Source organism: Cydia amplana, chromosome 12 (genome assembly GCF_948474715.1).
Source record: "Cydia amplana chromosome 12, ilCydAmpl1.1, whole genome shotgun sequence".
Lineage (NCBI taxonomy): Eukaryota > Metazoa > Arthropoda > Insecta > Lepidoptera > Tortricidae > Cydia > Cydia amplana.
Window position 1 is genome coordinate 14,785,848 of NC_086080.1, and position 15,215 is coordinate 14,801,062.

General features: G+C 37.6%; 1 protein-coding gene and 1 long non-coding RNA gene across 2 annotated transcripts in view; both read right to left on the reverse strand.

The window, feature by feature from the left end:
* LOC134653100 (membrane-bound alkaline phosphatase-like) overlaps positions 1–15,215 on the reverse strand; it is a 32,808-nt gene continuing 17,593 nt past the window's right edge. Inside the window, exons 4-8 of the mRNA XM_063508399.1 lie at positions 5,711–5,880; positions 3,504–3,674; positions 2,236–2,401; positions 1,165–1,488; positions 1–382 (exon numbers count right to left, since the gene is read on the reverse strand). Of these exons, the coding sequence (XP_063364469.1) occupies positions 78–382; positions 1,165–1,488; positions 2,236–2,401; positions 3,504–3,674; positions 5,711–5,880 (1,136 nt within the window). The 3' untranslated portion in view covers positions 1–77. The remainder of the gene's footprint in view (positions 383–1,164; positions 1,489–2,235; positions 2,402–3,503; positions 3,675–5,710; positions 5,881–15,215) is intronic.
* LOC134653118 (uncharacterized) lies at positions 9,947–11,757 on the reverse strand. The gene is made up of 2 exons (XR_010097235.1): positions 11,140–11,757; positions 9,947–10,089 (listed from the first exon to the last, which is right to left on the reverse strand). It is a non-coding gene; the product is annotated as an uncharacterized LOC134653118 (long non-coding RNA).

Here is a 15,215-nt window from a genome sequence, read left to right on the forward strand (position 1 = left end):
AACAGTAGTTTACCATAAGTAAAACTACAGCATACTCCCAAAACACAACAACTACTCGTAAACACCTTAAATCTAAACTATAAATAGTATAAATACTTAACACTAACAATCACAGCCAAAATACTTAAACTAACCAAACTAGGTCTATCCACCACCGCGCTAGACGGATATAACCGTCCAAACCTGGTCTTCGACCTGCAGTTCTCATGCTGGTCGTCTGATAAACACATGGCGTAGGCCATGAGGTGTGGGACTACGGTCTGTTCGTAGCTGGCCGTGAAGAGGTGTTGCCAAGGGCCTCGTGCGAAGACAGCTACGTCCTCGCCTCCGTGGGTTTCGGAATCCAGTGGGACTAGGCCGGGGTATACGTAGCTGACGTCACCTGGACATTGGGATAGGTTTAGTATTGTGATTGAATGACGTAAAGAAAGTAGACTAGTAGTAGTAGATATAGTAGGAGTAGTAGATATTGATGCCAACAAATTTAAATATCATTTGAATTGAAGTGTGCGAATAAAATTATGAAAATCTCCATTAGTTTAAAACTTATATTTACCAACATACCTTTAAACGAGAAATTCTTGTATATTTATTTATACATATATTTCGGGGATCTCGGGATCGGCTCTAACGATTTCGCTGAAATTTGCTATATGGGGGTTTTCGGGGGCGAAATCGATCTAGCTAGGTTTTATCTCTGGGAAAACGCACATTTTTGAGTTTTTATATGTTTTCCGAGCAAAGCTCGGTCTCCCAGATATTTTACTTAATATGAGGTACTTCTATATAAATAACAAAGTAAGGCAGGCAAAATAACAGCTGAAGTAAATAAGGCTATACAAATACAATGCCATATGTTTTGTAGTAACGCTACCTTCTGCCCGCGACTTCGTCTGCGTAAGTTGATGATGATGATTTATAAAAACTGTCCGATGTCCTCCCTCAAGCCTCAAACTATCTCGGTTCAGCGGTTTAAGCATGAAGAGGTAACAGACAGACAGAGAATACTTTCGCATTTATAATATTAGGTACGTAGGGATGATTAATATCAAGGAAATTTTGTTGGAATCGTACTCATCTTATGGGAAGTTGCACTGCGGCACCCGCTTTAAATCTACGGTAAATATTACTACAACACTTCAACAAAATTAAAAAAATACTCACGTGCCATAAACGCCTGGTGCAAAGTCACGTCCACCCTCGTCCCATCATCCCCAATCGACTTTCCCTTCCCGTTTGCATAACTAATCGTCGTATATGGCTTCCCATCATCTCCAGTCGCCGTATCCACAACCCCTAGTATGTCATTACCCCTAGAAGGGTAGCCAGCTACGGTCATAGTATGGGCATGGTCAGAGGTCACGACGATCAGGGTTTCTTCAGGGTCGGTCAGGTCTTTGGCTTTTTTGACCGCTTTGGAGTATTCCACGGTTTCGTCGAGGGCAAGGTGCGCGAGGCTGTCGTGGTGTGCGTGGTCTATTCTGCCACCTGGATAGAGAATGGTAACGTTTATATAAAATGTGAAATTAACCCATAATTATATATATGCCCAATTAGACGTTTTCGACTAATTAAAAATAGTAGAAGAGAGAACCTGTAAGCTCGAGGAATGCAAACCAAAAACTTTTTCTAGGCATATAATCATATATATGGGTTTTAAGAAAATACAGATACAAATAAAGATACAGTCCCAGGCGTGATTTGGAATCGATACCCTGGCTCGCAGTCTAATAAGAAAAATAATGTAGATTTAATGGTCATCACGACCATTTCTTCTAGCGTGGTTCCCTTATCCCATTATCTTATATCCCTTGAAAAAAGGCACATAGAAACACTTTAGGTCTCTATTAATCTCGTTGTTATAATACTTACTCTTACCCTTCGTTGAACAGTTGGTGTAAAACTTTGTAGTTCAAAAACTCAGCGCTTGTTTTTATTCCATCTAGTACGAAAATACCTAATCATTCTCACCTTCAACAAAGAGGAAGTATCCTTTGGGACTCCTGCTCAGCATTTTGATGGTTACCTCGACCATTTCCTCGAGCGTGGGCTGGTTCTAGGTCTCCAGGGGTCAAAAGGTTGTAACCTTAAAGCTCTAATCTCGTTGCTATACTTCAAAGAAACTCTTCCATCCTTACGTTTAAGAAGAGTTGGTGTGATACTTGTCCAAAACCTCAGCGGTTACCAGCGCTTGTTGTTATTCCAGCTAGTACGAAAATACCTAATCATTCTCACCTTCAACAAAGAGGAAGTATCCTTTGGTACTCCTGCTCAGCATTTTGATGGCCACCTCGACCATTTCCTCTAATGTGGGCTGGTTCTCTGCCTGCAGGTGGTAGGACAAGTGGTCGTCATGGAAGAGGCCGAGCAGGTATTCGGGTAGATCTTCGGAGCTTGATACCTGGAAGATTTTTATTAGATTCAGTGTGTATTTTTGAAGCGTATAACAAGGTATATAGACGAGTGCTGCGAAGTTTTAAATAAAAGACCGGCCAATAATAAAAAAAATAAAAAAAGGCAAACTATTGTTTTTGGATTCACAGTTCAAAAGAGTGGTGCTACTATTTTCCTAAAATCGTTTTTTCCTAGTTGCGGTTTCTGCCATTCGCACATTTTTCCACTTTTTAATTTCTGAATAGGTTCCTTTCCAGATAGCATCTCTAACTAATTCGCATATTTTCCTATAGGTACCTATATTTATTTTTCGCATTTCGCATAATTTCCCGCTAAATTTCATTTGTTTACAATCACTAAATCGAGAGTGTAATTTGACAGAGCCTAGTTAGGTACGACGACGAGCGAAGCGAGGAGGAGTGTGTTTTAGGTGAACTGCGACCAAAACAGTGCGAGAACCAACATATTTTATTGAACAATATTGATTTACATTACAGATAATAAGAATAGTTATCCAAATTATTCGAATGGTTTGAAAACGTATCAGGAAAATAAGCTACTGAAATTTATATTTATAATTATTTATAATAGGAAAATATGCGAATTGGTTAAAAATGCTTCCGGGAAAGGAAGCTAGTGAGAAACAGGTGAGAAAGAATATAATGGTAAATTTTGCGAATGGAAATTTTTCTTCCAGTAAAATTCGATTTTCGGGAAATAATCGCTACTCTCGTTCAAAAGCTAGGACTTCCTCTAGGGGATATTTTTTGGAGTTTCGGAGCGATTATTTTCGAATGGTTCACTTTAGAAAAAAACAACAGGCGTGGTTGACCCAAGAACCATAGTTCACATTGTTTTTCGACAATTCCTAATCCTTTTTACCAATAAATAAGACCTACCAATGATCAGTTAAGCGTACTGCTGTTAGTAATCCGCCTCCGTGATACTTCTCACTTGATGGTCTCATCGGAAGACCAGCGCTGGAAGCCGCCAGCAACATGAGGCCATTTCGTGGCACTTTATTCTTAATTTGTGTTTTCTTTTATATTCTGTATTGTTGGGCTTACGAATAAATTATATTCTATTCTATTATGTTCTATTCTAATTACCTTCAAGAGCTCGCTCCTATCAGTAACGTACTGGTGCGTCACGTTTTTCTTCGTCTTGTCAATATGCCACAACTCCGTGAGGTCCAGTCCATCTAATCGTTTACCGGTACTGTTCACCAACGGGTTCTGTATCTTGGGTAGAAGCTCGCGTCGGCCTCCGCCCATTATTACCTGAAAAATAGACATAGAAGGATTGTAGACGTGAAGACAGTCAATACAATAGGTAATGTTGATTTTTCCGCATTTTATTTTACCATAACCGCAATAAATACCGAGATAAAATATAGAGAGAGGACCCCAGGCTCCCCTAGGAAGATGATGAAGAGCAATAAATAGGTACAGTATTTTTTTAAGATTTATAAATATTAACAACCGCATACATTACACTATCGTAGGGTAAAATCTAAGTGTAAAGAGCAATACTCCATGACGTAAGTGTAAGTACCTAAAATAAAATTGGTCACAGTATGGATATGGAAAACTTTAATTAAAAACGTAAGGTCAGCCAGGGCGATTGCAACTATGGGGCAGATGCAACTCCTCTAAAAACACAAAAAGGCTACAACCACTTGTATTCATGGCCATGTTACAAGTGCCTCTAGCTCTAGACTCTTCTTGTATTTTTAGAGTACCTATAATATAATTGAATTTGCCCCATAGTTGCAACTGTCCTGGCTGAACTTATGTATTTTTATTTTATTTATTTATTTATTTATTTAACATTTTAAATCAGGCAACAAGGCCCATATTACAAATACCTTACAGACTAACATATATATGCATTTTATATAAACTTAAAAAACTAAACACTATTTAAAAGAGTAAGTTGTATTAAAAGAGTCATTGCACTAATTTTACTGTTTTACTCATCACCAGCCCGATATACCTGGAACGCTAAGCACAGGTCTTCTCTGACTAAGTGTAAGGCCTGAGTGGACGCTCGAGTTGGGCGTGCAGCAGGGCGGGGCGTGCGGCGTGCATGTTAAACAAATACAAACGTATACGAGCGGCCTTAGTGCATGCTGCTCAAATTACTCCTGACCCCGACGCCACGCTGCACGCCCCGCCGAACGCTCCGCTTCGAGCGTCCACTCAGGCCTTACACTAAGAGAGTTTGGGCTATAATTATAATGCCACGCTAACCCAATGCGACGGCTTGAATTTCTGTACGGCAATAATATATGCAGGTTTTCTTACGATGTTTTTCTTCGTCGAATAACAACTGATAAAAGAATAACAATGGATATTTCGTTTCAGGATAATCATTTTTGTCTGGAAGTCTTAACGCTTAGCTACGAAATTACAATGTTTTTCTATACATGAAAACAAGTACCTACGTTGAGTAAATAAAAAGCGCGTAATTTAATTTTCAACGCTTAATGATATATATACTCACATTGAATTTGTTACACAATGCTTTAACTATATCAAGTATGTTCTTTAGTCGTTCGTATTCTTATTTTACGATATGCATATTTCGTTAGAACGAATCCGTCTTTAAATATGTCTTCTGTGAAACAAAGGCGATAAAGTTGTTTGAAATGCTCTCTAAACGAACTTGTCTTATAATAACATTATTTTTTTAAATGGTAATGCAAACATATATGCTATGCGGTAAACCATAATTAATACACTACCTAGGTAATCATAATCAAAGAGTGAATGTTTAAAGTACAAGTACCTAATATTGACATAAATATATAAAGAGAGACTATTATGTGCTCGTATGGCGAAAAAATGATGTTACCTACGCATTGGTTCACCGTTGAATTTACCTTAAACTGCCGTGTCGGGTTGTTGATAACCAGCTGGCGAGCAATAGCTTTAAAGCTGAGCTGCAGCACTTGTCAGGAACGTCCGCGTCGGACTCCCAGTTACGTCCCAACTTGTACATTCCCGCTGGGTCCCACTAGTTACCTTAAACTGCCGTCCGGGGTTGTTCATAACCAGCTGGTGCGCTATATCCTGACAGTCGAGCTGAAGGCACTCGTCGGGAACGTCGGCGTCGGACTCCCATGCAGTTACGTTCCGACTTGTACATTCCCGCTGGGTCACACTAGTGACCTTAAACTGCCGTCCCGGGTTATACATAACTAGCCGGTGCGCTATATCCCGACAGCCAAGCTGAAGGCACTCGTCGGGAACGTCCGCGTCGGACTCCCAGTTACGTTCCGACTTGTACATTCCCGCTGGGTCACACTAGTTACCTTAAACTGCCGTCCCGGGTTGTTCATAACCAGCTGGTGCGCTATATCCCGACAGCCGAGCTGAAGGCACTCGTCGGGAACGTCCGCGTCGGACTCCCAGTTACGTTCCGACGTGTGTGCGTACATTCCCGCCGGCGAGGCGTGGGTCACGCGCGTCGTTGTTACTAGACCTGGAAAGAACAAATAGACATTTAAGTATACAAGTAATCTTTTTAGTATGCGTAAGCGATTGTAGTCCTATTATAGATATTGGTTCAAATACGATGAATTCATAAATGTTACACGTTCCGAAATTATAAACAAGAAACTAATGTTGTGTCTCACTAAAAAGAAATATAAAATAACAAATAAAATGAAAATGAAAATCAACGTTACATTTCTATAAAGGGCAATTTTGGATCTTAAGCAAAATTATGGATTAAGTGTGCAATAAAATCAACTTATAATTATAAAAAAAATATCCATTATTTCAATACTATTCTTCTACATCCCAACGTTAATAGAAAATCGTAACCTTTTTATTCTTATTAATGAGGGCACTAAAATAATCTAAATTAATATTTAATATACACGAGGCGAAACGGACGGAGTCATCAATATATCACAGCACGTTTATGGCAAACTTTGTCAAGAACAATGCACGATAAAGCAATCAAAAAAGGAAGAATAACAATAAATAATTGTTATACAGTATTTGTTATGTAAGTACCGACACTTGACGTCAATTTACTTCACGCTTTCATTTACTTAGTCATCGAAAAGCAATATGAAATATTAATATTTACAAAATGACCAATGGCGCGAAGAAGAGCGAGCGAATTGTTATCATACTGGCAAGAGCGAGCAACAGATACGGCACCGCGTTTATAACGGGCTTAAAACGGTCACCATACGCGGTCATAACCCGTATGCTCACCGTTTCGCCGCCTGCACGCACCGTTCCGTGCCGTGCACGGAGCGTTTCGGCACCGGCAAAATATCCTCGCCGACAATTTTTGACGGTCCGTGCATGGCACGCTACAGGTATGGTCGGTGACGGAACGGGCTAGTCTCATACTTTTTAATACAAATATATTTTTTTTGCCGGACACGTTCATAGCACGGTCATGGTATGATACGGTGTAGTGGGCAGAGACCTTTATTCTTGTATTTATCAGGCAAAAATAATTTAGTATTATCATGTTACCATTCCTATTAAAATAATCAATCACTCTTCTTGTGAACTATTAGTATTAGCTACATATTTGTAGTTTATATTGCTTGCTTGACGACTATCATAAACAATGTAGGTATGTAAGCACGTGTAGACTATTAAAGATTATTAATAAGCCATTTATAATAAATTAACGTTTAAATACTTTAAATCATTATGCTATCTAGCTCAAACGTAAATTTGTATTATATATGAGTCACCTTCTCGTTACGATTATTCAATTATGATCTTGCTTAATTCGTAATAATCGCAATGCTATTAATCTTTTGGACGCCAATGACCGATATATCCGCACCGTAGGTTCAACCCCAAAGACCGATTAATCGGTCACAGACCACAGAGCACAGAGCAACATATTAGACCTAGTTGCATATGCATAAAGTTCAATTTCAGTTTTGACACTTCGGTGACATGCTGACGTGGCGTCAGCGTGACAGCTTTTGTGTTTGACATGGCGTCGAAAAGATTAACAGATTTTTCGATTGGACAAAAATAGAACTAAGAACTATATTGTATGAGGGTACGGAACCCTCCAATATGTGTGGTCTGACACGCACTTGGCTGTTTTTTTTTATTTTACACATGTGATTAAATACAGTACGAATATGATGGCCGTTCTTGTCTGCTGTCTACGTGACAGAGGTGATAAAACGGTGTCCCGGGTGTCCGTCACTTTCTGTCCCACGGTGTTAAAAATTGACAGTTATTTTCCACATGGATAAAACTATCCATAATAAGTCGCAGACGTTGTTTTTTTATACTTACATACCTATCTCCTAATCGTTCTGGTATAATAAGTATCTTTAAATTGGATGATATGAAATTTCAAGTTATCTATACAAAACTATCTTATTGTAGCCTATAAGTGAAACATTAGTAGCAAGGATAACTCTAGCATTACTTCGATACCCAGCACAGTCATACTAATTCACCTTCTGAGTGGGCCTAGTCAACAACGAGTCGGACTCGCGCACGGAGGATTCCGCACCATCAACAAAAAATAGGGAAAAACAAGCAAAAAAAAACAAGCAAAAAAACGGTCACCCATCCAAGTACTGACCCCGCCCGACATTGCTTAACTTCAGTCAAAAATCACGTTTGTTGTATGGGAGCCCCGTTAAATCTTTATTTTATTCTGTTTTTAGTATTTGTTGCTATAGCGGCAACAGAAATACATCATCTGTGAAAATTTCAACTGTCTAGTTATCACGGTTCGTGAGATACAGCCTGGTGACAGACGGACGGACGGACAGCGGAGTCTTAGTAACTTAGGTACGGAACCCTAAAAATTGCCTAATACCTATGTAGATATTATATTAGTCATGTAATTTGACAGGTCGGTAATATGAAATTTCCTTTGCCACTTTAGTAATCCTTGACCCTTGTACTAAATCCTTTAGGTAGATTGATTGAGGTTGACTCACGTTAGACCAGGCAGATGACAGGTGATCATGTGATGCTTTCCATAGAAAACGAAGCTCCGGAAGCTCCGGCCCGCACACGTACCGGTCTAAAGTGAGTCATCCTTAAGAGTGATTTGATATACAAGGTGCATTGAGATGATTATGAAAGCGGCGTAATCATGCGGGCAAAATGGCTAATGTGTACTAAACCAGGAGTATTCTACTTTAGCAACAAATGGCGCGTACATTTTTACTCTGTTTGCACCTACCTATATTCACATGTATCACCGTAATAAATCACCGCATATATAACGAAACGTGGTAAATCGGTCAATATATGTTTAATATGGAGAAATTTAAACGCATGAAAAATATACAACATTATATACCTACTTAATTATTTCCTAACTTGCAATAAAATAAAATAGCGATAAGGTCATGGCAATCATTATTTTATGATTTATGACAACCAACAATGTACCTACGTATTTTTTGAAATTTATATACCACGTCAGTGGCAACCAAGCATACATTTTGCATGATATCAAGCTGTTACCGAAATCTGTTGGAAATAGGCCACAAACATAAGCGCCTGCCGCTGTACCAGTAGCAACACGACGCAGCGCATGGAAGTTAATCTTGACTTTTAGGAAACTCTCTTGCCATACATACGCGGTTAGCAACGTTTCATGTTAATCTTCATTTAAGTTTTTATAATATATTCTTTTTGTATTTCCCTCAAAACTTGTCTTATTTCATTAGGTTATGGGCCGCCCCATGCCTACATAAAAAAACAATTGAAAGTCAAAGTGTTTTTAAAGTGAAATAGTTCAATTAAAATTTAAAGTCATTCTAACCTAAAACGGTCACCAAGTAGGATTCTTTTTCAGCATAATATCAAGTGTAATACATTATAATGACGTCTAATAATGGATTATTGAGCATTGAAAAATTAACTGGAAGAGAAAATTATGCCACTTGGAGTTTTGCCGTAAAAGCATATTTGCAGTTGGAAGATTTATGGCAATGTATTGAACCAGAAACCGGCACGTCAGTCGACGCTAAAAAGGATGTTAAAGCTAAGTCAAAACTTATTTTGCTTATCGACCCCATAATATATGTGCACGTTAGAGAGGCAGAAACATCCAAGCAGGTGTGGGACAACTTAACGTCAGCGTTTGAGGACTCAGGCTTGACTCGAAAAGTAGGCTTGCTAAAAGATTTAATAAATACTACGCTAGAAACAAGCGCAAGTATAGAAGATTACATAAATAAAATAATGTCATCCGCACATCGTTTAAGAAACATTAAATTTAAAGTAGACGATGAATGGCTGGGAACGTTAATGCTAGCGGGATTGCCAGACGTATATAAACCCATGATTATGGCTATTGAGAGTTCCGGAGTAAAAATCAGTGCCGATTCCATTAAAACAAAATTGTTACAGGAGGTAAAAACTGTGGATACAACTGCATTTTACTCAAACTCCAGAAGGCAAGAGAATAAAAAGACTGACAACAAAGGGCAAGGGCAAAGTAAATCAAAAGGACCCAGATGTTTTTTTTGTAACAAACACGGGCATTTAAGCAAAAACTGTTGGCATAAGAAAAATAAATTAGATAGTAAAGATAATGCTTTTATTGCAACTTTTTCAGCCACCAGTGCCACCACACACAATGACTCGCTGAACTGGTATGTGGATTCGGGTGCGTCGAGGCACATGACGTTACACAGAGAATGGCTCCAGGACGAAAGGGCATCATCTGTAACAAACATCAGAATCGCTGATAATAACATACTCAAAGTACAGAGTTGCGGTGATGTAACAATCAAAGTACCTGACATGGATGGAAACATAAGTGAAATATAGGTAAGAAATGTCCTTTATGTACCTGATATTGGCACTAATCTAATATCTGTCAGTAAGACAATAAAAAGTGGCTGTAAAATAGAATTTGATGAAACTGGCTGCCAAATAATCAATAAACAAACTGGTTTGAGAGTAGCAGATGCCATTGAAGTTAATGATATGTATAAGCTTAATACAATTAAAGAAAAAGTTCATGCTATGCCCGCCGCAGTTGCTGATGATGACAATTTTGTTTGGCATCAAAGAATGGGTCACTTAAACTTCAAAGACATGGAAAAAGTTCCAAATTGTACTACCGGTGTAAAATTGTCTCCGTGTAAAGAAAATATAACATGCATAAGTTGTATTGAAGGAAAGCAGACTAGACAGCCATTTCCAGGTGAAGGCTCCCGAGCAACCGAGTTGCTAGAAGTCATCCACTCCGACGTATGTGGACCGATGCAAACTGCATCACTTGGAGGTGCCAGGTATTTTGTCACTTTCATAGACGATTTTTCACGTAAAGTATGTGTTTTTACCATGAAGAGTAAAGCTGAAGTTTTTGATAAGTTTGTTGAATATAAAGCAAGAGTTGAAAATGAACTCAATAAAAAAATTAAAACCCTAAGGACAGATAATGGCAAAGAATACGTAAATAAAAATTTTGACAATTATCTCAAGAAATTTGGCATATTGCACCAAACTACAAATCCATATACACCGGAACAAAATGGATTAAGCGAGAGAATGAATAGAACTCTTATTGAAAGATCTAAATGTATGGTACTAAATGCTCAATTACAGAACAACTTCTGGGGCGAAGCAGTGGTAACGGCAGCGCACATTATAAATCGTTCGCCGACGAGAGCCCTTTCTTACATCACTCCAGAAGAGGTTTGGACAGGCAAGAAACCAGATTTAAGCTACATGAAGATCTTTGGGTGCAAAGCGATGGTACACATACCTAAAGAACGCCGCCAAAAGCTGGATCCAAAATCCCGTGAGTTGATTTTTGTCGGTTATAGTGACTCCGTAAAGGGCTACCGTTTCATAGATCCTAAAAATAAGCAAACTATAACAAGTAGAGATGTCGTATTTCTCGAGGCCACTGTAAAAAGAAATATAGTTAATAATAAATCTGCTCCTGAAAAAGAAAAAGTAATTAGTAATGAAAGGAAGAATAGTAGACATGAAGGAAATGTACATGATGATACATCTGCACCTGAAAAAGAAAAAAGGATTAGTAATCAAAGAAATAATGCTACACAGGAAATAAATAAAAAAATAAAGTCTCACAAAAAGGAAGAATTAAACTTACCAAAGTCTAAAACAGTGTACTTACCTTTACCTGAAGAGAGTGAAGAGGATGATGATGATAGTGATGATAATAACAGCGTTGGAACCGATGAACTGAATAGTACATTTGTAAACGTTGAATCGTCATCGTCACCAGTATCAGTTTATTCAGATCCTAATGATGAGTCCTATATTCCTGAAGAGAGTATTGAAATTCCCCAAATAGATAGGGATCTTCGGCCACGTCGTCGAGAAGAAATATATGAAGCTGATCCTCCGAATGTTGATGCATTGTTTATGTGCATGAACGGTGAATCTGCAATGAGCATTTTAGATAAGGATCCACAAAGTCTTTCTGAAGCTCTACAGAGTAATAAGGCAGAACAATGGATACATGCTATGAAAGAAGAGCATAAATCACTGCTTGATAATAATACTTGGACATTAGTTGATTTGCCTAAAAATAAAAAAGTAATTCCCTGCAAGTGGGTTTATAAAACTAAAACAGATGAGAAGGGCAATGTATCAAGACTGAAGGCACGACTTGTCGTAAAAGGCTATCAACAGAAAAAGGGCATAGATTATCAAGAAATTTATGCACCAGTGGTACGCTACACTTCTATAAGATATGTAATTGGCTTGGCTGTAAAGTATAATTTAAAAATTCATCAAATGGATGCAGTGACCGCATTTTTGCAAGGTGATATTGATGAAAATATTTACATGTCTCAGCCACCCTACTTTGAAGAAGGCGACAAAGTATGCTTACTTAAAAAATCCATTTATGGTCTGAAACAGGCCAGCAGACAATGGAACAAAAAGCTTAATGCAGCTTTATTAGAAATAGGAATGTCACGATCCAGAGTAGATCCCTGCATATATTATCGTATAGTCAATGAAAAAGATATATTATTTCTGACAGTTTATGTGGATGATTTACTATGTTTTTTCAATAACGAAGAATCTGTCAATATGATAAAAAATAAACTGAGTACAAAGTTTCATATGAAGGATTTGGGTGAAGCTAAATGTTGTATTGGTTTTAGAATTACTCATGAAAAATCATTGAATGAAATTTCTCTGGATCAGACTATGTATATAGAAAAGGTACTTACTCGTTTCAATATGAGTGACTGCAAACCAGTGCACACGCCGTGTGAAGCTAATCTGCAACTGAAAAAGGCTGAAAATGATGATGATGTCTTAAAAGATATCCCATACCAAGAGTTGATAGGGTGTCTCTTATACTTATCTCAAGGCACCAGACCTGATATAGCCTATATTGTAAATCAATTAAGCCGATTCAACAATAAACCTACAGCACAGCACTGGATGGCAGCAAAAAGAGTTTTAAGATATCTACGAGGTACACAAGATTTAAAACTCACCTTCAAGAAAAATAATGCCAATATAGTAGGCTACTGTGACGCAGACTGGGCGTCCGATACCGAAGATAGGAGATCCTGTTCTGGATATGTCTTCACATTTCAGGGTGCCGCCATTAGTTGGTGTTCTAAAAGGCAGCCTACAATAGCTCTCTCGAGCACTGAGGCGGAGTATATGTTACTAGCTACTGCAACGCAAGAAGCCATCTGGCTCAAACAATTGGAAGAAGATTTTTGGCCCACCATGTCAGGTATACCAATTGTCATGTTTTGCGATAATCAAAGTGCTATTAGCATTTCAGGTGATGACATCTACCACGCCAGAAGCAAGCACATCGACATACGCTACCATTTTGTGAGGGAGCGTATAACCAACAAACAAATCTCCGTTCGCTACAAAAGCACTCAAGATATGTTGGCCGATGTTCTCACAAAGGGGCTGCACCGGCCGAAGCATCAGACATTCTCAATGGCAATGGGTTTGTGCCCAGAGGAGGGTGTTGGAAATAGGCCACAAACATAAGCGCCTGCCGCTGTACCAGTAGCAACACGACGCAGCGCATGGAAGTTAATCTTGACTTTTAGGAAACTCTCTTGCCATACATACGCGGTTAGCAACGTTTCATGTTAATCTTCATTTAAGTTTTTATAATATATTCTTTTTGTATTTCCCTCAAAACTTGTCTTATTTCATTAAAATCTATCCAGAGTAAATCGTTGCCAATACTTTAAAAGCCTACACTTATTTTTTCAAAAATCCTCTTGAATTTTCTTGACATGGCAGGTCAGTACTTATATTCGTCAACGTTATATTCACTAAGCTCAAATCAGCAGTCTACCACAATAAAGATCATACTTATACTATTAGTCCCTGGCGCACACGACAAAAAAGTGCGGTTTACGGCAAATGATGATGATGGAATTTCCTTTTGCAGAGTTGCTCCTTTTGACTCACAGATTGATTTAGGAAGGGGAGCCAATCGAATTTTTGATGCAAATTTTTGACTTCAAGGGGGGTGCCCCCCGAAATTTGTAAAAAATAACGTTTTGCTATTTGGTCAAGTTTGGTATCATTTTCGTGTAACTCAAGGATGCTAAATTCATTTCTGATATTTAATTTATATGGTTTCAAATAAATAATGTCAAAAAAATTAAAAATTAAAATTTGCTATTTTATTTTTTTCCGAATAAATGCCAAAATTTTTCTTATTTTAATATATACACAAAAAATAAAAATTTCATGAAATAGCCCTACTATTCCTCGTTATAAAAAGTATACACATGGTATATTTATTTCTAAAAAATGTGAAGAAAAAAAATAAAATGTAGACTTACTTTCGACCACAAGCTCACCGAATAGTATACAACGATGTGTGTTACAGCCATTAGAATTACGGCGTTTGATGATGATGAGATTTTAGCATAATGAGTCCTTAGAACCCTTAGATCATTTTAGGAAGGAGAGCCACCTTGATTTTTGGTGCGGTATGGATGAAAGGGTGGGGTGTGATTTGTCCCATACAATCATAACGTTATGAAAGCACCTGTTTAGGTTTCTGCATTAAGTTTGGTGTCATTATCGAGAAAATTAAAAGAAAAAAAAAGGGAAATGGACTAATAATTACATTATTTCATATTTTAAAGATTTTACTACCTATATATTTGTTTACACTCTTTAACATTGTTTATGTTCGGTCCACAACCTAATCCGATTTAAGGGACGTAGCTATACGCAGGAAAATTATGTAAATATTAGTCAATATTTACATTATTTTGTATTTTGAAGATTTAATCGCCTAAATGGTTTCATCCTTTTGATTTACTCAAGAATGTCACCAAACTTATTGCAGAAACCTACACAGGTGCTTGCATAAATTTATGATTGTATGGGACAAATCACCCAAACCTTTTCATCCCGACCGTACCCAAAATCAAGGTGGCTCTCCTTTCTAAAATGATCTAAGGGTTCTAAGGACTCATTATGCTAAAAGGTATCTCATCATCAAACGCCGTAATTCTAATAGCTGTAACACACATCGTTGTATACTATTCGGTGAGCTTGTGGTCGAAAGTAGGTCTACATTTTATATTTTTCTTCACATTTTTTAGAAATAAATATGCCATGTGTATACTTTTTATAACGAGGAACAGTAGGGCTATTTTATAAATTTTATATTTTTTGTGTATATATTAAAATAAGGAAAATTTTGGCATTTATTCCGAAAAAAATAAAATAGCAAATTTTAATGTTTCATTTTTTTCAAATTATTTAGGTCCGAGATTTTATTAAATAAGTAAACATGAAACCATATAAATTAAATATCAGACATGAATTTAGCATCCTTGAGTTACAGGAAAA